Genomic DNA, 24452 nt, shown 5'->3' with positions numbered 1-24452 from the left:
GTGCATGGCACGTTACCTGTAGTTCCTGTCAGTGGTTGATGAATTTTTGTTGTACTAGAAACAGACCAAATGATTCAGTTAAATGTAGGGATCATAGTCCAGTGAAATACAGCGTACTTACCAGTTGGAGCTTCTCCCCCACTTTCTGTTGCTGGCCTACATTCTTGGATTAGTGTCCTTCCTAGCTGTGACTTGTATCAAGTTAGGCTACAACATGAAGAACGAGTGTGAATTCATAGTTAGAATTCTTTCAGTACATTTAAGCAAAAGTTCATTTGTCTGAGTTGAAATATATATTAAGTAAAAAGTCAAGTGGAAGTTGAGTGCTACTTTTGACATTTATATAATATAGGGAAGAATGACAGAATTGACCTTGCACAGAACATGAGCTGTCACATCCGTGATTGGGTCAGTATTAGTGGCCTGTAGGGGTTGTGGTATTTGAGCTGTGCATTGTAGAAATTGTCATTTAGCTCGAGACACCCGAGTGAGAAGCTAGATCCTGTATATTGGGAACCAGGTGAAATCTAGGCACTCTGCATACATTTTTGGAGATAAAGAGTTAGTGAATATAATCCTAATGTTTTACTACATGTAGACCTTTTTTTTTTTTTTTAACGTTTTACAGAATGCAATGTGCAAGGAGATTATTCCAACTAGTGAATTTATTAACAGTAAGTTGACAGCAAAAGCAAATAGGCAGCTTCAAGATCCTTTAGTAATCATGACAGGAAACATCCCAACGTGGCTTACTGAACTAGGAAAAACCTGGTAAGATGATCATTTCTGAAATAGTGGCTTGGGAGTATGTTATTGTTGTGTTGGTCTTAATATATTTTGTTTCAAAAACAGTCTTCACTGAACCTATTTGAATGTGTTTAAGTAACATCATATTTGATCACAGCTTGCTTAATATTTAATGTAGCTATCTATCTAGAGGAGGCGCCTCTAGCTGGGGTTAATATAAGATCTACTTGTGACAGTATGTGTCTGTATGTATGAAACAGGAAAGTATGCAAAGATATTTAAAGAGCTTAAAATCCTCTGTCTTCATAAAGTTGGACTCCAAAGGTATAGTTGCTTGATTTTCTGAGCCTGTTTGGGTCCAGACTTAAATTCTCAGAGACCATAGAACTGTACGGATCAATATAGTAGTCAGTAGCCACATACATCTTTTTATATTTAGATCAAAGAAAATTAAGTAAATTAGAAATTAATTTTTAGTCACATTAGCCACATCCTTATGTGGCTCCCCATGTGCAACAGAACAGATGGTAAATATTGGCATCACCACAGGAAATGTTTTTAGCAGTTCCGTGTCAAGAACTTCCAAAATCCTACATCAAGAGGCAGTAGAACCTAATACTACTGTGGGGTTCCTTCTTTGGAAATCAGCATGGCTGTTGGGCTGGTTTGAGTGACTTAGCAATGCTGGGGCTGGGAGGAAAATCATGAGCTAGTAAAGCCATTATTATTATTTCTGTGTATGTGGTACAGGGATGGCTTGGCAGTGTCATGAAGCGGTGATCATATTTTAAAAACAGGGTTTGCTAGACAGGTTATACTTCCTGAAGGTCTTTGGGTAGATTAAAGATCTTAAATAGACCTGTTTAAAGTATAGGATTTTTAATAGTTGAATTTCATATTTCACAGAGAAAAGCTGCTTAATGCATTATTACTTGATCACTTAGAGATTTCATCAAGAATTACGAAATTTCTTCAAAATTAGTTTGCCTAGACCGTTTTTATTGGTTCTATTTATAATTCTTATTTCTGTATCATATCAAAAGTTGTTTCTAATGTAGGGGTTTGTATGGTTTCTGATTCTAATTCAGATAATCTGTGTTGCATCTTTTTACAGCCCATTTTTCTTCCCTTTTGATACCCGGCAAATGCTTTTTTACGTAACTGCATTTGATCGGGACCGAGCAATGCAAAGATTACTTGATACCAACCCAGAAATCAACCAGTCTGATTCTCAAGATAGCAGAGTTGCACCTAGATTGGATAGAAAAAAAGTAAGTTTCTCCCCCAAAATATGTAAAGGTAAATTGCACCGAGCTTTTGACAATAACGGGAACACTAGAGATGTGATGCATGGGAGCAGTGCCTGGTGGCGCAGAGCCGTCCCTCAGTCACAGCCGTTTCTCTGCTTGTCTGTCTGCTCCCCTGGAGCAGTCGGGCTTTCCTGTCAAGCTCTTGGAACCAGGCTGTCTGTGATTCTTCATCCTGAAGTTAAGAGTCCTTTTTTCCCCCGTTTCTGAAATAATTTCTACAGTTCTTTTTTTCTTGGTTGCCGTTAACTCTTGTGCCAAGAAAGAATCCTGTCTTCTCTCAGCAAGAGTTCTTTTTTTTTTTTAATTAGGAACTCACACTGTAGCCTCCCTTTTATAATTGATCCTTTATGCAATAGGTAGAATTAACCAGATCCACTTTCTTCCCTTCGCACATCACTCTGATCAGAGATGACCGAAACGAGATTCTTGATGGGATTCCTGGCTGGAGCCTAGTCAGCCCCTGTGTTGCTGATCTTAGCTTCCTGGGCTTCTCATCTTGGCTCCACATTCAGAGCTATGACCGCCCCACTCTGAGCCATTCCAGCGGGGACCCCATCCTCCATTTCTGAAACTGCACCACCTTTTACTTCTGATGTCTCTGTTCGTCTTCCTCTTTTGTGCTGAGGATTCTTACTCAAGTCTGTCTTTCCAAAACCTGTAACTCTAAGACTCCTGAGAGCCATTAGTAATGACATTAAAAGAGGGGTTAGAAGGAATGAGAAGCAAAACAAAAAAAACCTTAACACTTTTTGTCTGTTCTGCAAAGCCTTGCTCTTTCTAGATTTGTATCATTAGGATTGTGTCAGTGGTGGTGTTGGTGGAGTTTGGAAATCTAGCAGAACCTGTCTCGTCCCCAGGAATCTCAGTAGTAGATGTTTATAGTTGTGCTTGTAGGATCTCTGCAGGTTGGGGCCAGGAGGTTTCAGCTCACCTGTCTCACCTGCCATCCCCATACCGATCTCTCCATATGTAACTGTAAATGTGCCCAGGGAGATGCCGTGCAGCTGGAGCTCTGACTTGCACTGCTGTCTGGCAAGGTTACAGAGAGCCTTTCTTATCCACCTTGAACTTTGTGAACCTGCCATGGGCTCGATAATATTTACACTTAACTTCTAGTTTTGCTGTCCATGTTTGTAGCAATGCAGCTACTTCTTAACCTTTTCTGAGGTGTGCTTTTATAGAAATAGTCTTGGGAAGTGTGGGTGGCTCAGCCAGTTCAGCGTCCGACTCTTGGTTTTGGCGAGCTCCATGCTGGGCTTGGAGTCTGCTTGAGATTCTCTCTCTCCCTCTCCGTCTGCCCCTTCCCGCACTCGAGCATACACATGCGCACTGTCTCTTGTGCGCGCTCTCTCAAATAAATAAATTTAAAAAAAAATAGTCTTTTAACAGTTGATTTTTGGTTTTTTTTCTTGCACTGCGAGAAATGCCACCTGTTTATTATTAAAGTGTAATATGAGCATCATTTCCTCACATTTGTACTTTGTTTTTTTAGCGTACTGTGAACAGAGAGGAGCTGCTGAAGCAAGCGGAGTCTGTGATGCAAGATCTGGGTAGCTCCCGGGCCATGTTAGAAATCCAGTATGAAAATGAGGTGAGCTCATGAGCGTGGATGGTTTTCGACTTAATTTGTGCCTTCAATAAGACGTCGTTGGTCCCCTGAAATTCTAAAAGACAGTTGGAAATTTATCTAAAACTGGAGATTTGCTCTGTTTTGGATGATCTTGGAAGGTCGAAGCTCTCCAGTTTCCAAGATTAAGTTGTATAGGAAAAGACGGGGTTTTTTCTTGCATAAGAGCAAACGTTTGTATAATTGTTAGGTTGATAAAGTGAAAGGGTGTTTTAAGCATACCTTTCAAAATGTTTGAACTGCTTTTAAAAAAAATCACAGATATAACCTGTATAATAAATGCACACTTAAAACATGTACAGTTCTAGTTGTACAAATTCTGATGTCCTGATGTATTCGGTCTGGAATCACTACCACATCAAGATCAAGAAAAAAATCCCATCACCACAAACTGCTCTCTTAGACCACTTTGTGGTTCGCACCCTCCCCCTGACCCCCAGACAGCTGGCGTCTATTTTCTGTCCTGTAGTTTTGTCTTTCTTACAAATGCCATAGGAGGTGGAATCCTACAGTATGTAGCCATTGGTGTTACTCTTCTAGCACTTAGTATAATGCTTTTGAGATTCATCCATGCTGTTGCAGGTATCGTTTGTTTCCTTTTATCACAAATAGTAAGAGTCTGTTGTATGGATACTTCAGGAAATGTTTCATCACCAGGTGATGCACATTGTAGTTTCCAGTTTTTGACACTTATATGAATAATGCTGCTGTGAACATTTGGGTACAAGTCTTTGTATAGACATATGTTTTTATTTCTCTTAGGTAAATTCTTCAGGGATGAATTGCTAAGTTACTTAGTAAGATATGTTTTTACTTTATGAGAAACACCAAACTGTTTTCCAAGTAGCTTTGTCATTTCCCATTCCCACCAGCGATGGAGCTTGGGAGTTTCAGTTGCTTGCCATGCTCACCAGCCCTCAGGTCTTATCTTTTTAATTTGGGGTATTCCAGGGGGTTTACAGTGGTAGGTCATTGTGTTCTGTTTGCATTTTTCTGATTGTTTTACTAACCATTCATATATCTTCTCTGGAGAAGTGTCCATCCATGTTTCCATCATCGTGTTTTATGATTAAGTTGTTAAGAGTTCTTTATTACTCTGGATACAGGTTCTTTTTGAAATAAGTGTTTGCAAATGTTTTCTTCCAGTCTGTAGTTTATCTTTCAGTTTCCTCATGAAATGTCTTTGGAAGAGCAGAAGTTTTTAATTTTGTTGAAATCCAATTTATCAAAAAAAATTTTTTTTCTGGTTTGTGCTTTTTTTATCCCAGGAAATTTTCCCCTCACCCTTGGTTTTCAGAGATTTTTTTCCCCCATGTGTTTTTAGAAGTTTTATAGTTTGGCTCTCATACTGAAGCCTATAATCCATTTTTAGTTATATATAGCATAAAGTAAGGAGTTAAGGATATTTTTGCTTTTTTCTAAATATGGACTGTTTCATTTTTCCAGCACCATTTGTTTGAAAAGGCATACTTCTCCCATATTGAATGACCTTGGCACCCTTTTTGAAAATGAAAAATATTTGGATCTATTTCTCGATTTTCTGTTGTTTTTTATTAATCTATACTGTCTTGATTACTATATCTTTTTTTTTTTTTAAAGATTTTATTTATTTATTTGAGAGAGAGAATGAGAAAGAGAGAGCACATGAGAGGGGGGAGGGTCAGAAGGAGAAGCAGACTCCCTGCTGAGCAGGAAGCCGGATGCGGGACTCGATCCTGAGACTCCAGGTTCATGACCTGAGCCGAAGGCAGTCGCTTAACCAACTAAGCCACCCAGGCGCCCGTTGATTACTATATCTTTATAGTTAGTCTTGAAGGCAGGTAGTGTGAGTCCTCCAACTTCTTCGTCAAAGTTTTGGTTATTTCCCATTCCCCAGTATTTCCATGTAAATTTTAAAATCAGCTTGTCAGTGTCTACAAAAGGTCTCACAGGATATTGATTGGGATTGTGTTGAATTTTGTTCAGTTTGGGAGAAAATTGACATATATTGTAGTTCTTGAGCACCATGTAGACTTCCATTTGTTTAGGCCTTTTTATCTCTCGCAGTTTTCACTTATAGAGAGGTCTTCCATGTGCATATTTTATTAAATTTCTACCCAAAATTTCATGTTTTGTGATGATGTTGAAAAGGATACTCTCCTTATTTTAGTTTGTAGAAATACAGTTGGTTTTTTTAATCTTTATTTTATGTGACCTTGATAATGACTGGTTCTAATAACTTTTTAATAGATCATTTAGGATTATTGCAGAATCCCAGGTTTGGGAAACTTCTGGAAAGGGCTGGATAGTAAATATTCAGGGGTTGTGGGCCCTACAGTCTCCCTTGCAACTACTCCATTTTGCCTTTGTTGTACAAGCAGGAAAATGGCCGTAGACAGTACTTACACAAATGAGCCTGGCCGTGTTCCAACAAAATTTTATTGTCAGTGAAATTTGGAGTTCATGTAATTTTCACATGTGGTGAGATAATATTCACGTTTTTTCAACCACTGAAATTGTAAAAACCACCCTTAGATTTGCAGATGGTACAAAAACAAGAAGTGGGCCAGAGCTGCAGTTTGCTAAGCTGTGTTGTTGGACAGTTGTGTCGGCTGTGAAAAATACGATTTTACTTCCTTTCTATTCTAACCTTTGTCATTTACTTCTTTTTAAACAGCCTGGACAGTCCATCAAAAGATTCAAATAATGGTTTTCTCTATATTTTAACTATGAAATACTGAGTCTCTTGGGGATACTTTCCTCCCTCTTTCCCCTGAATATTTTTAAGATAAAACTTGAGAATGTTTGACTTTTAAAACTTTTATAGATGCCTCAGTTTTCTTGTCTTAAAATGTGAGTTATAGTACAGCCTCTAACAATCTGCGGTATTACCTGTGCTTATCCAAGGAATTTTAATTATGATTTTGATTTTTCTTAGGCATTTTTATCTCATTAAGACTTTTGAAAAGTTATTTTGAGTGTTACTTAGTCATGAAAATGAAAACTTGAAGTAGTTGTGACCTGGGAGGTGTACAGTATGCTAGGGATCCGGGTTGTGGCAGAGTTCCTATAGTCCAAGGATTACAGTGTAGTTGATTACAGTGCATATGGCTGATGAGAGGCGTAGGTATCAAGTGGATGAGGCTTTCAGACAAGTCCTACTGTCCCAGGAGTGTGTGGGCAGGGTCACAGAGTTAGACCTTAATGGAAGTGAGTGAGAGAATTAGGGGACCAAAGGTTGTGGCTCTAGCAAAGGATTGGGCTTGGTGGTGAGGGGCAGGAGTAAATGCTCTGGAAGTGATGAGACAGAGGGAGATGGAGTGGAGGCCTTGACTGCTGGGATAAGAAATTGGAATGGTCTTTTGAATCCACCCTGATTGGGACTGTGCTTCTTACTCAGAGGATACAGGTTTTTAGATGTTTACATGCTCCGGTTTCTTCTTCATAAAACTGCAAGACCTCTGCTCCAGCTGACTTCTTTTCCTGAGTTTATTTTAACTTTGATATTTACTTTTTTACTCCAGTATATTTTTTTGTTGCCAGGAATGTCTTTCCTTCCCTGTCGCATCCTTCATGGTTCTGTTCAAATTGCATCTCACATGGAACCCAAACAGGTTCAGAATAGCATCACATTGATCGTTTTTAGGTCATCAGGGTTGAGTTACTGATACAGAAATCATAATTTTATAATCTTCATTGCTGGATCCTACCTACTAATTATGGAAAAGATTCTAGGAGGATCATTGGGGAATAGGGCTTGGGAGGAGTACTGACTTTTTATATACAAAGAGCCTCAGGTTGTAAATCAGATTCAACCATACAAGTCTGCAGGTGGCCATTAGGAAGACTTCAGAGTAGCTCTAGAAGAATCCTGATTCAAAATATCAAATCCAGGGGCGCCTGGGTGGCTCAGTCGTTAAGCGTCTGCCTTCGGCTCAGGTCATGATCTCAGGATCCTGGGATCGAGCCCCCGCATCAGGCTCCCTGCTCAGCGGGAGGTCTGCTTCTCCCTCTCCTACTCCCCCTGCTTGTGTTCCCTCTATCTCTGTGTCTCTCTGTCAAATAAATAAAAAACTTTAAAAAACAAAAAAGAAAATATCAAATCCAGGGGCGCCTGGGTGGCTCAGTCGTTAAGCGTCTGCCTTCAGCTCAGGTCATGATCCCAGGGTCCTGGGATCGAGCCCCTCATGGGGCTCCCTGCTCAGCGGGAAGCCTGCTTCTCCCTCTCCCACTGCCCCTTCTTGTGTTCCCTCTCTCACTGTCTCTCTCTTGTCAAATAAATAAATAAAATCTTAAAAAAAAAAAAAATCCAAATGGGCCCCATCTTGAACAGGGAATGATTGGTAAACCAGTCTTGGGGCTCAGAGAGTCTTTAAGCCCCAGGATTGGCTGGGGCTACGAGTGACCAAGCTTTGGGCGGGTGAAGTGTTAAGAGTGTGGACTGTGGAGCCTGGCATCAGCGCTGACTGACCCTGATGCCAGGGGGTTCTGTAAAGTCCTGGTGATGCCTCAACAGGGGCAGAAGAGATGGGCCTTTCTCATCATGTGTTAAGCGCTTGCATGTGTTAGCTTTTGAAAGGCAAAGACTCAAAAGTTTTGAGTCAGACAAGTTGTCAAAACCCATTTTTCTGTGTTTTTACTTCTAGAGCTTTATACTTTTCCTTCCTTTAAAAACAAACGAAGCAAAACCAAAGTACCTACCTTTCTAGTGGAGTGGCTGCGTAGAAGAGATGCCTGAAAAGATCAGGTTGATCTATGACAGGGCCACTGGCCATCCCAGGGTACGGGGTGAATTTCCAGATCAGCTTTGACCTCCTTCCACCCTCACAGATTTGCAGTGATGACGTGTTTACAGTGATACTCATGCCATTTAATATTTTAAGTCTGTTTTACCTTTAGAAATAACAGCCCATTCCTTAGATGAAGGAATTAGACTGATCTGATTTGTGATTTCTATTTAGCTGAGAGTAATTATGCTAAAGGGAGGGGAAAAAATTGTTTCTAAAGCACCATCTGGTGGATATCAGATGTTATTGCAGTTTTTTTCTTTTCTCTTGGCCTCTCTTCTTTCCCTTCCTTCCTCTCCTCCACAAAATTCCTACCATCACAGAACTTTTTTTTTTTCACATACTTACGCATATGTATATGTTAGGCCGCATGATGAAGAAAAATAAAGCAAAACAAGATGGATTGCGATGAAGAAGGAATAGGGTGGTGTAAGAGGACGTTTGAGCCGAGGCAAGTCATTAGCATTTAGGGAAGGGTGTCTCTAGCAAAGAACAGAGAAGCAAAAGCCCCTGGCCCTTTGCACAATGACTGGCTAGAGTAGGAGTCAAGCTGTGGGAGGGGTCACCGAGGTCGTGCAGGCCGTGGAAGAACTTGAGCTTTTGCATTGAGTGAGATGGGAGGTCTCTCAGCACTGTGAGACTAGACTAGGAGATGCCGAGAGCATTGGTGCAGAGACCATGCAGGAGGCTCTAGCAGTAGATGAGGTAAGGGACCAGTTCGGAATATATTTTGAAAGCGGGGCTTACAGTGTTGAATGATGGGTTGGGATGTCGGGGTAAGAAAAAAAAAAAAAAAAAAAGAAAGAAAAGCCAAGGTTTTGTTGGAGCCCTGGGCAAATGCAGGTGCCATTCCATTTACTGCTGTGGAATACTAACAAAGGGAACGAGGGTGGTTCCAGAAGGTGTCACCACATCCAACCTAATATGTCACTGTTTGCAAAGTTAGAGTGAAATATTTGGTGGATTGCATCTAATCTGTTAAGCTAGTTTGGATACTTTTTAAAAGTAACTATGGTAATGATAAAATAATACCCATTATTTGCGAATAATCTCTAAGTGAACTCTAGTTCTCTTGACCAGGATGGTGGTTTGATGTAGCCTATAAATGATGATATTAACTTGTCGTTAGCTGGATATCTGATTTATGGTCCGAGCTGGTAGGTCTTGATAGAACATGAAGGAATAACTAGGCTATGAACGTGGACATGGGATGCCTCCGTGATCATGGAGGAATTGTTTTCATTCAAAGATGGACAGACACGTCAAGGCTGGTTTTAAAAATACCAATGCCCAGGCTCTAAACCAGACCTGTCAAACAAGAATCTTTAGGACATGCTCACCATCTCCATGTGTACATACTGATAAAGCTCTCAGGAGTTTCCAGGGCACCGTGGGGCTTGAGAAGCCCCGACATATGCTCTGAGGCTAAGTGAGCCTGGTGGGTGCTGGCATGGGTCTGGCCTTCTCTGAGCCCTGTGTTATTCAGCAAACCACTGTTCAGCGGCTGCTGTGTGTCCAGGCCCTCCCGAGGGTACAGAGGTGAATTAAGATTGCCCTCGAGGGAGAAATGGCAAACACATACCGAAATTGTGGCAGTGTGATGTGATGTGAGAAGTCGCTGAACCACAAGTCCTAGAGAAAAAGGAGCAGAGTCACTGGGCAAACAGGAAGCTTCTCCTGAGATGATATTTGAGCTGGTTTCAGGCTAAGAGCTCACCCAAGGGGGCTCTGGGAGGAGCTCCATCCTCAGACAAAGCCATCTTACTCGCCGGGGGTGCGAGAGCTGCACAGGTACCGTCAGTATATGAGCCTGAAGCAGATGATGGGAATGTGAGGGTCCTGGGCAGTGACAAAGGGTGGCTCGTTCTTGTTCCAGGCGACCAAGCCTGAAGGAGCACCATCAGGACAGTTTGGGGAATGATGCGTGAAATACACAGTTGCTGTTAGTACCCATTTTGCAAAAAGGTTGGCCCAAGAAAAAGGCAGCGTAAACTCTGAAAACTTGAAATTGTTCTACTTTTGTTCTTCTGTAGGTTGGTACAGGTCTTGGGCCTACACTGGAGTTTTATGCACTTGTATCTCAGGAACTACAGAGAGCTGACTTGGGTCTCTGGAGAGGTGAAGAAGTGACTCTTAGCAATCCAAAAGGTAAGATTGATTTGTGAGGCAGTCAGTTTGTGTTTTTCAGATCAGGTAAAAGGGCCTTTATAATTCATTAAATAGATTGAATTTCTAGGAGACGGCCATGGTGTCTGACCTTAATTCAACTTTTAGCCTTTGTTTTCTCTTTTATCAAATTAGGGAGAGCCTTCCAGCTCTAAAGGACTTCATTCCGTGATCTGATTTTTGAGAATACTGAATTTCTTAGATGTTCTTAGTTACCAGGTTTTGTCTTGTTTTGTTTTGGGAAATAGCATCTAAAGTTTTGTGACTTGCTCATTTTATAGGAAGCCAAGAAGGGACCAAGTATATTCAAAACCTCCAGGGCCTGTTTGCGCTTCCCTTTGGTAGGACGGCTAAACCAGCTCACATCGCAAAGGTTAAGATGAAGTTTCGCTTCTTAGGAAAATTAATGGCCAAGGCTATCATGGATTTCAGATTGGTAAGTTTAGGATTATTTGCTTGTCTACGATTTTTTTGTATCTGTGTACTCTGAAAGTATCTTAATCCCCTGCACTCCATGCTGTATTTTAAAACAGTGTTTCACAGACTTTAATGTGCATATGAATTATGTGAAGAGTCTATTTAAAATGCTAATTTGGGTTCAATGGCTCAGGGGTGAGGCCCACGATTGCACATTTTCTTTTCTTTTTTCTTTTTGTTTGCTGCTTTTCTCATTAAAGATACCACATTTTCATATGAGCTCCCAGGTGATGCCAAAGTGCTGTTATGAACCATTTCTTCAGTAGCAAGGGTCCAGAGAATCAGGCAACGTGAGTGAAGGGTGGTTTTAAAGTATTTGTTATTAGATTTTTAATTGATTTAGGAAAGCCTGAGCTTTCTGCAGCTGAACTGCAGTAAGTCATCATTGGAGTGCCAGAGGGAAAATAACCTGTGAACTAAGTATTAACAGAGGTCTGAGTGTTGCCAGGCTTTTCTTCATTTCCTCTTCGCACGTTTTCTGAGATACTTGGTCAGTATGTAGAAGACCTTTTTTTTCATCTAGTGTCAAGTTTCCAAGCTCACAGTTTTGCTGTGCCCACAGAATGGGTTGTTAATCAGTTATTTTAGAAGTTACATTTTTTCAGTTTTAATTAGTTGGTTCTTTTTAACCTCTTCCCCCCCACCCCCCCAAATGTGCAGTAATACAAACTACAGTGGAATTTAGTTACTCGGCCCCAAATAGAGTAAGATTCCTATAAACATGTCTTAGTTTGGAGGACCTTATGGAGAATATATGTCCATCATTGAATAGATAAGCTTTTCAGGGTGAGTGTTTAAATAGGATTCTTTGGTGTACTAAGTTTTTCACAATATTGGGGCCCCAAATTGGGTTTAAATGGGAACAATTGTGTATAATGAGAGAGTTCTAAAATGTTTTTTTGGAGGGGTGGTTATTATTACTCAGCCTTTGTGAACAATCTCGTAAAGTGTCAGTTATAGAACTGAGGCAATTCTAGAAGCTTAGTGTGACTGTTAGAATATTTTGTATATTTCGTTTCAGGTGGACCTTCCCCTTGGCTTACCCTTTTATAAGTGGATGCTGAGGCAGGAAACTTCACTGACATCACATGATTTGTTTGACATTGACCCGGTTGTAGCCAGATCAGTGTATCACCTAGAAGACATTGTCAGACAGAAGAAAAGACTTGAACAAGATAAATCCCAGGTAAGCTTAGAAGATGAGGAAATGGGGACACCTGGGTGGCTCAGTCAGTTGAAGGGTCTGCCTTCGGCTCAGGTCATGATCCCAGAGTCCTGGGATCGAGTCCCACATGGGGCTCCTTGCTCAACGGGGAACTTGTTTCTCCCTCTCTCTGCCTGTCGCTCCCCTCCCCCCGCTTATGCATGCGTGCTCTCTCTGGCAAATAAAATCTTTAAAAAAAAAAAAAAAAGATGAGGAAATGGTCAAGTGGATCAGTTTCTTGCTGTTGCAAGATGAGGTTTTTGTTAAGTGGTTATATTTGACCCAGTTATTATGTTATATTACTTTACTTATATATACTTCTTATATTATTTTAGAAGAGTTTAATTTTTTTATTAGAATACTTGAAATGATTTCACAGTGGGAAAGATGACCTATAAAAACAGCAGGTGATAAATAAACCTCTTGATTGACAAATGAAATACACTCCTGACTTGAACTCATAAGGCTCTTATTTATTAAATATTAGATGGGCATTATGTATCTGGTCAGATACTGTATCATACTGAATTTTTTTAGTAAGCATTTAAATCAATAAAAACTATTCTCAGGACAGATTGTTTTTCCAGAAAGGTAGCTTAATTTAGGAACAGTCCATTTGTTTCTAGAAAGATCTCAGGAAAATAGTTTAAAGGTCATGGTGGGTGTTCACTATTTCTTAGTAATATCTGTTGAGGCTTCTCTATTAGAATGGGTAATCTTGAGCTTTATATCATTAATGTGTATTCTTTACATATTAATAAGATTAAAAATTATTTGGCCCAATCTGAGATTAATAGTTTTTCTGTATCAGACATTAGAAGACAAAGTTATATTTAAGAAACAGTGGCACAGATTCAATTAGCTATATTTGGGCAGGCAGCGTGACCCCGTGTTAAATCAACTCCCATTTTATAAATTGTGTAAAGTGTCACATCTCCTGATAAACTGGAGAAGAGCTGTCGGCAGATGGGGATTTTAGAATGCCTTATTATCAAAGAAGAAGGTGATTTGTAAGGGAATTAATTTTAGCTCCCTTATTAATTGGTGGTGATTTTTGGAGAATAAGTTTGTTTATTAAAAGAAATTGGCACTTAAAAGAGGCCGAGTCTGTCTTTTCCATAGATCTGTTGTCTTAGGATTTTTAGAATCAGTTTTATGCTTACTGACTTTGTAAATTTTAAAAACGAATGCGATCTTATTAGGAATCATCTCTTAGATAAATAATGCCCCAAAAAAGGAGGGAAAGAAAGTAAAACTCAGGCGCTGTTCCACATGTATATTAACTCATTTAATCCACAACACCCCTCGGAGACTTAGGTATTTCTGTTATTCCTCTTTTGTATGTGAGACACCCAAGGCCATAGGTCGAGTAAGCGGCCAAGGTCACGGATCCAAAGCGTGGGCGGAGAGCTAGAATCATACGCCGGCTGTTGGCTCTGGGGCTGTCACTCTTACACATTTTGCAGTATGCCACCTGTTCTCTTCCTCAGCTCTTTTTTGAGATTTGTTCTTCTAATCTTTATCTAATTTTTATTTTTGATGTTGTCAATTTAAAAGTATAAAATGCATAGCACAGAAACCATATTTCATGGACACTGCTGTGTTGTTTTAACCAATTTTCATCCAGCGCATGAGGAATGGTGGTGTTTGGTATTCTGGAGCACCTCACTTCATATAAAGTATACAGATGGAACAAACTTGGTAGTATAAATTCTTAAAAGATACATGGGAAATGGGCTAAAGCTTACCAGTTTTTGATTTAATGTAAAGTCTGAAGAAATGAACAGTGAATTCCTTTTAAATATCTCAGGGACACTATACTAGATTCCTATCGATGATAGCATTTTATAATGCAAACCTTTATAAATAAGCTGTTTCTTAAGTAGCTGTGGGAGAAGACACTTTCTGTTAGGATAGCAGTGACCACCTTGATCTGTGCGAGAGGTGGGAGGGGGCAGTTTTGAGAGCTTCAAAGTTCCAGCAGAGAACATTCAAGAGATGATGATTACTAGTCTTTCTGAAGAATATCTTAAACGTAAAATGAAAGGCCTCCCTTCTGATGTGATCAAATGATTCACCTGAAGCTGAGGAGAGACCTAAACACAGGCTTTTGCAGAGAAGGACAGATTAAGATTATACCTTAATCTTAGTGCTATCTCCTTTTCTGCATTCTGAATTAATCTGGAATCCTCAATGGCTTTCATTTCCTTTTTATTTTTTATATTCTTTATTTTTATTTTTTTAAAGATTTTATTTATTTATTTGACAGAGGGAGACACAGTGAGAGAAGGAACACAAGCAAGAGGAGTGAGAGAGGGAGAAGCAGGCCTCCCGCTGAGCAGGGAGCCTGATGCGGGGCTCAGTCCCAGGACTCTGGGATCATGACCTGAGCCAAAGGCAGACGCTAAATGACTAAGCCACCCAGGCGCCCCTCATTTCCTTTTTAAAAATGACTAATTTTAAATCAGGACTTCTGGCTTTAGTGTGTAAATGACAAATTTCTTGCACCTGGACTGTGTAGCCCCTGGGAATTTCATACTTGGAGGTATTTCCAATTTGGAAAGCCATTTTGCTTCTTCCTCCTATGCCATATACCTTCATTTTCAGCTAGTATTTGCAGTTTTGCTTTTGGTCTTTGGTTTCAAATCTAAAAAAAATACATATTTTATATAAGCCTAAATATTCTTAAGCATTTAAAAAACCGAATAATGCAAATTGCTTTTAACAGTTGTCTTTAGAGTATGACTTGAGGGCTTTGTTGGAACCTTTCTTCACTGAAACATTATTGTGTGCATACAGAGCTGTTGTGCTAGTCCTGAAGTCATTGGATGAGGAATCTCCAGGGTGTTCCTTAGACTTGACCTTTGCAGGGGGGAGAAAGTTAATTACCATTCCTTAGTGCATTATTTGTATTTACTCAAGTAATAATGCATTATTTGTGTTTATGGTTTCCTGTCTAAAGAATGGTAATTAACTATATAATTGGATTCATTAAGATTAATATAGAATTTAAGAAAAGTTTGTCTGGCTCTATAACCATTCTTAAATTGACCATCACGTAAGTGATTACGACTTTCTGTGAAATCTGATTTGAAATATGGTCACGTTGACAGACATCTTATTTTGAAGGAACACTTAAGTGATCTTATCTTTCCCCATATAAAAATAGTTGGATTCTGAAGTGCTTAAGGTTATTTCCTTTGTGATCTATGACTTGTTCATGTGTAGATGATGACACAAAAAGAAATACTGTAAGAGTGGAAGGAACCCTTAACATGCATTAGCATATCTTTTGTTTTATAAACATAGAACCAACTGAATGACTGTGCTTGACATCTCTCATCCCCCCCCCCCCTTTAGACCAAAGAGAGTCTACAATATGCATTAGAAACCCTGACTATGAATGGCTGCTCAGTTGAAGATCTAGGATTGGATTTCACTCTGCCAGGGTTTCCCAACATCGAACTGAAAAAAGGAGGAAAGGATATACCAGTCACCATCCACAATTTAGAGGAGTATCTAAGAGTACGTAATTGCGGCGCCCTTCGGGGAGAAGGCCAGTGCGGGGCCGCAGGGCTTCCTGTTGGCCCTGTTCTGGGGGAGAGGGAGAGCGCCTGTCCAGGGAAGCGGTCTCTCCCACCCAGCTGAGACCCTTGGCACCCAGAATCACTTCATCACATCCATTTCTTCAGGCCTTAGCTTCCGTCTGCACTTGAGAGAATGCGGCCGAGAGTTCAGGAGGCCTCATCATGACCTCAGATTTGCTCTCTTCAAGCTTGAATAACTAATAACATCACACTGTCTTCATTTAAAAGAAATCAGTGAAAAGGAGCCATCACTTGTGTTCTTGCTAAACTGCATTTTGTCTTTCTATCAAAGTAGCTAACTTGATAGAATTCACACACAAGTTTATGGGGGTAGCAAAGACTTTGAGATAATTCATGGTTCTTGACTATATTTGCTAGGGAAAACTATTTTGTATTGAAAAGAAATTCTATTTTAAGTTACAACCTATATAGACTTTATTACTACTTTTTGAAAAGTTTTCTTTTAGTTTATTTCTGACCTGACCTAAGTGGGAAGAGCACTGGGCTCAAGATAGAATATCATCTACACCCAGACTTGGGTTTTCCAGCAACCTACAGTGGGATTTTAGATAGAACCTCTGAAAAATGTTGGCTCTGGTTTCCTCATCTGGTAGAGAAAGAGAGTAGAGGTCTTCAGGTATTAATTTAGTGTCACCAACAGTTCTGTGACTGATACCCACTCCCTTTAATATTCAGAGGAATGTCTGCTCATACTACCTGCTTCTTTTCCTCACTTTGAGAAAGCTGACATTTTAGCCTACTGGTAAATGATGAGTTAACATCCACATTAAGGTTCTCTGAAAATAATTTATAATAATGCTTGTGTTTTTGTTTCCATTTCTATCTGAATATGTCCTGTACTTCCTGAATCCAGTGGGTTAGCCAGAGTCACTGATGACTAGATAATGTTGGACCAATAACAGATGCTTTCTGTTACTTTTCAATTTCACATGACTGCATTTCCACAGTTGGCCTTTCTCTAAGTGAAGGTGCACAGCAGAGGAGTTGGCTTCTAAGAACTTATTCAGGATTTAGATCTAAAATTTTCACATTAAGAATTCAAAACACTTAACAGTTGGTAATTGTGAATCTTGAAACATTAGCTTTACTTCTTAACATTTTGTCCTCTTGGGAAACTCTAATCTGCTTCTCATCTGGTAAGGTACTATTCTGTGCCATCGGGATTTTACATAAATGAATTTTAAAAATACACTAAATATAAATGCTCATGGGTTGTTTTGTTTGTTTGTTTGTTTGTTGTTGTTTTACATTTTCTTATTGGCCAGGCCCCAGGTAGAAGTTGATGGGAGTGATCTTTTATGCAGTTTTCTGAGAGGTATTTTAGAGACTTAATAACTTGTGTTTTGTTTTTTCTTTTTCATTCTTTTAAGTGATGAGGAAGTATATTTCACTGTACTTTGCCACATACTGAATAGGAAAGAGAAATGAAATCTTGTTACAGTTTCTAAAAGACCTTTCTTTTTGCAGCTGGTTATATTCTGGGCACTAAACGAAGGCGTTTCCAGGCAATTCGATTCCTTCAGAGATGGATTTGAATCCGTCTTCCCACTTAGTCATCTTCAGTACTTCTACCCGGAAGAAGTGAGTAGCTTATGTCTAAAAGAAGGAAATGCGCATTGCTGCATCGCTCCATGTGTATCTGTAGTTGTCTTAGTGGGCTGTCTCTCTGCCATCTAGCTAAAGATTGTTGCAGACAACAAAAAACAAGTGGGGGGTGGGTGGTAGGGGTGGTGGGATGGGGGTTGTGGGAGATTTGGGAAAGATCATTTCCTGAACAAAGAAGAGTATTAAATACAAAGTATAGTATAATATAAATGTAAAACTTTATATTACGTAAATACTAAATATAACAACTATTAGGGAGTGGCATCTGTGTGTGAATGGTGAGCACATAGCCTCGTTGTCACTTGACCCTGGGTGCTGCCCGGGGCTGGGGGAATGGGATGCAGGTGTCTGCGGGACTGTGGCTGGCCAGGAGGACCCTGAGTCCACAGTAGTGAAAGTGACACAGAGGAGGGTGCACTTTTTCTTTTTTTAATCTAAACTTCCTGGATTAGGTGAGACATTGCTTTATGATTGGAGTCAGTCCTTGAAGTTTTAAGGAAGTGTTGCAAGTACTGTTGAGAAAGGAGGACATGAGCATATGTGCAGTTTTCCAGCCTTCTTAAGTGCAACAAGAGTCTGAAAAACCACTCGCTAGTGATGAGATGGCATAGAAAGGAGCGACAGTTTGGAATCCCTTGTGTTTATTGTTGGAGTGGAAACTTTAGAATACACCCCTGTTACCGGCTGAATCCAGCTATCTTTGAATGACTTGGCATTGTAATCTCCTTTACGATTTTTATGTCCACTCTGATTTGCTACTTACTGAAGCAGGTAGTGTACCTGACACTTTGAGGCTCTGAGTGTTGCCTGGAATTGAAAGCAGCAAGTGTTGCTCCTGGAATTGAATTTTGGTCCCCACCGCTTAACCGTATGACCTTATCTAGGTCATCGTATCTGATCTGCCTGCCTCATCCGTAAATTGCGATAACCTCCATCTTACTGAACAGGGTGCATAAAGTACCTGACAGTCGGTGACATATAGTAGATACTAAATTTTATATGCCCTGAATTGGATTTTCTCAAGGTACGCAGTCATTCCGCAGATGGACAGTTAACCAGAGAAAAGATGGTTTAATTTGAAACTGATGCTAGATTTTCCAAGGAGACACGAGCACTTCTTTGCTTTCTAATGTGCCCCCTGTGATGGCTCGCTTGGTCCCCTTGCCTCCCCTGCCACCATCTGGCAACCCTCTGCCTCGCTTTACAAAGTGAGCAAGCTGCCCATTTGCTGCATCTCCTTTCTGCTTGCTTCTCCCACTTCTCTCTCCAGCTCAGTAGTCTGGGTCTTGGCTTCCGTTACTGTATACCCTTGTGTTTCTAGGAAACAGGATTTATGATCTGTGCCTGGTTAGAAGTAGATTATCAAGTGAAAGCCTGTAAAGGCATGAGAAGAGTTAGGAAAACTTAAACCAAGGGTTTGTCTCAGGTAAGTTTTGTTGGCGATAAAAGGTTTCTCTAGGACCCAGTCCCTGCAGATGGGCAGGGTACCTGTTAATGCAGCTGAAGAGGAGATGGATTTTATAAATACAGTAGAAGAGCACATTGTATAAAAAGAGGTCCTAGACAGAACTTTCTGATGCTGAAAATGATATTTTTATTTGGCACATGTAGACCTATATTATATTGGCATACTGCAAAACAACATGTCCTGTGAGTTTTCACTCAGTTATGCAGCTATGTCTGTAGTAATTTGTTACCATTGTGTAAACACACAGCTGGATCAGCTCTTGTGTGGCAGTAAAGCAGACACTTGGGATGCAAAGACGCTGATGGAATGCTGCAGGCCAGATCATGGTTATACTCATGACAGGTAAGTAGTGGGATCCTCTGGTTTTTTGTCTTACAGTCAAGAATTTGGTGGTGTGTGTGTGTGTGTGTGTGTGTGTGTGTGTGTATGTATACACATTATAAACATTTTCAAATTTGTCTACCTATTTTATTATATTTTTAATTTTTTAAACATTCTTTTTTTTTTTTTAAACTTATTTATTAGAGCATAGGCATGAGCGGGGAGAGGGGCAGGGGGAGAAGCAGGATCCCTGCTCTGCTTGAGGGGCTCGATCCCAGGACCCTAAGATCATGACCTCAGCCGAAGGCAGATGCTTCACCAACGGAGCCACCCAGGCTCCCTAAATTTGTCTACCTATTTTAAAGGAGAGACTCTGATATTTTGGCCTCATTTCTGTTAAGACCTTAGGACCCAAAGATTTCTTTTTCAAGCACTTCTGCAGAAATGAACAGGGAGGGGGAGAGGAGGGAACACAGGTCTCACCCCATTACGCACTTTTCTGTGTAGTAATACGGAGACATCTGTACAATCCCCGACCAGTCTTACTTGTTACAACATTTGAATTCCAGCTGTGACAACAGAAACCAGTTTGATTTCAGAGTGCACTGTAATGTGAATTCATAGATATTCGTAGTTAAATTTTTACAGTGTGTAGCTAATTGTGAGAGTCTGCATTGTGGGGTGATTCAAAACTGTATTTTAATATGATGAAATAATTGTGGTTATTTATTTCTGTTGTAGTCGGGCTGTGAAGTTCTTGTTTGAGATTCTCAGTAGTTTTGATAATGAGCAGCAGAGGTTATTTCTCCAGTTTGTGACAGGTAGCCCAAGATTGCCTGTTGGAGGTGGGTATGCCTTTGCTCTGTGGGTATGTGTGTGTGTCGGACAGGCAGACAGGCGATACGTCAGTACTAACAGCAGGATATTCTGTACTTACAGGGCCTCTTAGTTACCCTAGTATCATAATGCTTCTAAGTGTTCACCTTGTTTGCAGTATATGAGAGCCATCGCCAGCAGGGAAATTCATAAGGACTGTCTTAAACACACTGAAGTAGGATTGTTAATGAGCATATAATGCTACCTTTCTAGATAAAATTCGGATCTTCAGGCCATTTGAACATTACAAACTCTTAGATGAGAATGGATGAGAATGCACTGTAAAGTCTACTTTCCCAGCAGCAAGTCAGTCCGAACAGGAGTTGAATTGGTACTCTGTTTTAAACCTCAGAAAGCCTAAGGACCTGTTTGCCTCCATATTATGCGACGGCTTTTTATGGTAAAGCAGATACTAGGCACCATACACTAAACATGTATCGAATGTGTAGATTTAATTGCCAAGCAAGCAAGAACGAGCACCTTGTGTGTGTGCTAACCACATACAGCGAGGCAGTGTGGTGTTTTCTGGTAGGAGTAGCAGAAGGGTGTGTCTGGGACTCCAGGCAGACTCTTCTCCCAGCTAAGAAAATGTTCTCCTCTGAGTTGGCCGTGTGCACCCTGCAAACTTACTAAGTTCCTTGGTCTCTCTTCCGTCCCCTTTCATCAGGCTTCCGGAGTTTGAATCCACCTTTGACAATTGTCCGGAAGACATTCGAATCAACAGAAAACCCCGATGACTTCTTGCCCTCTGTCATGACGTGCGTGAACTATCTTAAGTTGCCGGACTACTCGAGCATTGAGATAATGCGTGAGAAACTGTTGATTGCAGCCAGAGAAGGGCAGCAGTCATTCCATCTTTCCTGATCACAACGAGAATTGCAGCGTCTGCCTGTTACAGCAAAAGAAAAAAATCATGATTTCTTTTCTAAATGTATCACCTGAGTCAAGGAAACATGTTACGCCTTCTTGTTGTAGGAAAAACGGCTTGCAGATTATACAAGAGACACTTGGTTGATATTCATTAATGGCCCCATGGACTTAAAAGTGATCAGGCCCTAAAACGTTGTTGTGATGAGGTTTCTTTAGCAAGTTCTTGTTTAAATTATCATTTATTTGATGAGTGAAGTTTTTAACTTGCTTTGCTGTGTGAAATTTAAAAAAAGGGATGTTTTTCCAGGCTGAAACAATAAATGTCGCTGTGCAGTTTAATTCTGGGCTGTGTGTATCCATCGAGCTAAGTCTGCAGTTTTGTTTCCTCCAAAGACAACTCTTGTACATAAGTACAGAAATTCAAGCTCACGTGTATTTGACAAATACGGTCTAGTAGGTTAGCTCTCTGTGCTTTCCACTACCAACCCCCCTCCATTGCCCTCCCTGAGTCCTGTACTGTCTGCAGTCCACACGGTTCTTTTGTATACAGCACTCGCGCTGGTTCCATTCTCGTTAGCCATGGGCTTCTGTTGTGCCATGTTCTCTCTCAAATTAAGATATAATTTAAAACGCATTGAACAGAAATATATTGTCAGTATAACTCAGTCTTTGTAGCTAGGTAGACTTCTCTCATAGCTTAGTTTGAATCCAGCTGTAGGGCATTGCTGGCCTTTTCCCAGTGACACCTTAGGACTGTTGACACGGTGATTCTGGCGACCACAGCAGCCTCTCGACCGAGGCCGGGAAAGCTCGCTCATTTCCTTTTGTAGGTTACAAAGTCTGCACCTCGGGCTGGCCGGGATTTATTATCCTAAGACCAGAGCATTTTGAATTGATGTAACGTTTAAAGAATTTTTTTCTCCCTTGTCCTTATGTTCTAAGTTTTTGTTCAGAGTCTTCTTCCTTCCACACTCCCCTTCCCCTGCCCCCAGTGCTGACTTGGGACAAACAGTTCAGCCTTTGTCTCGGCACCGATAAAAGCACCTGTAAGCAATGCTCTGTCCAGTTGTTTCATGTCCTGATTTCTCAAATCTGCAAGAATCCATCAGGTTAATGTTTTTACCTGAAAATAAATAAAGTTTGCTTCACCTTTTTGTTTTTAGTTCTGTGCTGTATGCATAACTTTCCATCGTGTAGATGTAGTTCAGTGCAAGCAAATCGTCACGTCTCCATGATTTGCATCATGGCTGATTTCGCTATTCAAAGAATTTATAATAGCAACTTGAAGAACATAAAACGTGGAAAGAAAATGGGAGGAGATTCCTTCCTAAGATTCAAAATTAAGCCTGTTGCATAAATTTGAGAGAATTTCCATAATTCATCTTTTTGAAAATGAGAGATGAGCTCCTTGTTTTGTTTTTGTTTTTTATTGAACTTTGAGAAATCAATTCTCTTTTGTTTTACAGACTGTTTCAAAGTCTTACTTAATTGGTGTAGACACCCCTTTGTTGCCCATCCCTCCACTGAAGAGAAACTTCAGTGGCTTGTTTTATTTCGATGACCTTTTCATTTTTACACTTACATGGCCTTATATGGAGCATCCCCCTCCTCACCGAGAACTTGGGCGGTGACCCCCGTTAAGTGTGATGGAGCTGTCGCAGGAGCTCAGGGGGGCTCTGGCAAGCAAGCAGCTTCACCGTGACGCCCAAGAAGGGAGTTGTGTTTCTGCAGTTCCGACATTGACAGCCTAGGAGCCGAGCAGTGCGATCAAGTGAAGTTTTTGTTAACGAATGAACCGATTTGTTGGAACTGTTCTGATACCTTTTTGCAAACTAAGCACAAAGATTATTGTGTGAACATAGCATTTTGTTCCTCTTTTTTTCTAAGGGTTCTATTGTTAAAATTTAGACCTGTATAAACAAAGCAATGTTTCCTACTAAAATAATGTGTATCTGACATTTTATCCGTAATGTGGCCCTTGGCATATTTGGCCTCATTGATTTTCCACATCAACCAATACATTGGATGGTTTTGAACCAACCTCTGGAGGTTGGTTGTTTCCAAGTCAGTAGTTCACCTGTTTAAATGCTTGTAAAGTCTTTAGCTTCCTCCTTTATGTGTGGGATCCCTTGTTAATTAGGGGCAGGAAGACTCTTCCCATTCTAAAGCAATCTCTCTTGGCAGAGGCCTTAATCTTGCAATGTAGGGAAGAAAGTATATACTTCATTTGCTATTACTCCAGTTTTGCCTTAACTTTATTTGCTTAGTAATCCTGCCAACAAGCACTGATTTCTCGGTATGCTTTGTACACCTAGACGGGTAGTGACTGGGATTTTGTTCTCCTTTAATTTTTGCCGAGATGGAGTCCGATGTTAATCACAGCCAACACCAGCTGTGTGGTGGTGTCGTTTAGGCGGTCAGCGGATCTGATCTGCTTTGTACATGAGAACATATTTTTAACTATTTCACTTTAAGAGGGAAGGAAGAGGTAATTAAATGAAATCCCCTCATCTCAGCCCCTCCAAAAAGTGAATTGTGAGTTCTAGGTAGTCTAATCAGGAACAGACACGGGGAGAGTTCTGGATGCCTTAGCCCAACCCAGCAGAAAACTTTCACACAGCTGCTCATTGTGAGGATACAGACTTCTCTCTTCCTGTGCTTCGGCCGTGGTTTCTGCATTTGTAGTGACCGAGAACTTTCTTTGACTTCAGCATTCTATGGAGAAGGTAGTATCCCTAAAGCCCTCTTACCTGCCTTTGGCTGTTGCCGTGACTCGGGGACAGGGCATGAGAGGGGGTGGGGCAGCTGGCTGACTGTGACCAGTCACTGCCGGAGTTACAGCCCTGGGGCGTCCTGTGCAGAAAGGCCATAAGGCTGAGGGAGAGGCCCCAGGGTCCACATCCCAGAAAGTAGATCCAGCTCTTGACTTAACACAGTAAGGATTCTCTCGCCAGCAAATTCTAAGTGTGTCTTCCCTCTGGTTGGTTCGTCAGCTGTTGAGGCTATGCTCCTGATTCCTGTCAGTGCTGAGGAACTCAGGAAATGGGAATGTCCCTGATACTCCAGGAAAGCTGTAACTTGAGAAAGGAGACTTGCAGGGGAAAGACATAACCATGCGCTCAGAAGCCAAATCCTCGTGTGGAATTCTGGGTGCCACTGTTCCTTCTCCATTAGCAAAGATTTACTTTTCTTTATCTGAGGCTTTGGCTTTTTGACCCATTTTATTTTCCCTACTGTAATGAGAACGTTCGTTGTTTGGAAATGTCATGCTCTGTATTTCTAATTCTCAGAAATGCCTTTGTATGAGTCTTAGGTTTGACGTTGCAGTAGTTGACATACCCAGTAAAGGATAACCTAGTGACAAATCACTGAAAATGCTTCCTCTGTTACCTCAAAAGAAAAATTCA

General features: G+C 40.6%; 1 protein-coding gene across 18 annotated transcripts in view; it reads left to right on the top strand.

The window, feature by feature from the left end:
- Positions 1–21384, top strand: part of TRIP12 (thyroid hormone receptor interactor 12) — a 141892-nt gene extending 120508 nt beyond the window's left edge. For all 18 annotated transcript variants that reach the window (XM_064587208.1, XM_064587207.1, XM_045867792.3 and 15 more), the window contains 11 exons: positions 629–771; positions 1862–2018; positions 3550–3648; positions 10484–10598; positions 10898–11052; positions 12115–12279; positions 15658–15822; positions 17373–17486; positions 19226–19320; positions 20041–20144; positions 20843–21384. In XM_064587208.1, coding sequence (XP_064443278.1) covers positions 629–771; positions 1862–2018; positions 3550–3648; positions 10484–10598; positions 10898–11052; positions 12115–12279; positions 15658–15822; positions 17373–17486; positions 19226–19320; positions 20041–20144; positions 20843–21039 — 1509 coding nt within the window. In that variant the 3' untranslated portion in view covers positions 21040–21384. The remainder of the gene's footprint in view (positions 1–628; positions 772–1861; positions 2019–3549; positions 3649–10483; positions 10599–10897; positions 11053–12114; positions 12280–15657; positions 15823–17372; positions 17487–19225; positions 19321–20040; positions 20145–20842) is intronic.
- The last annotated feature ends 3068 nt before the right edge of the window (positions 21385–24452 follow it).

This window comes from Mirounga angustirostris, unplaced genomic scaffold (assembly GCF_029215605.1).
Source record: "Mirounga angustirostris isolate CCGP_5_RB_7025 unplaced genomic scaffold, mMirAng1.0.hap1 SCAF_3, whole genome shotgun sequence".
In the NCBI taxonomy this organism is placed as follows: Eukaryota; Metazoa; Chordata; class Mammalia; order Carnivora; family Phocidae; genus Mirounga; species Mirounga angustirostris.
This window is presented reverse-complemented; position numbering and strand designations above follow the sequence as displayed.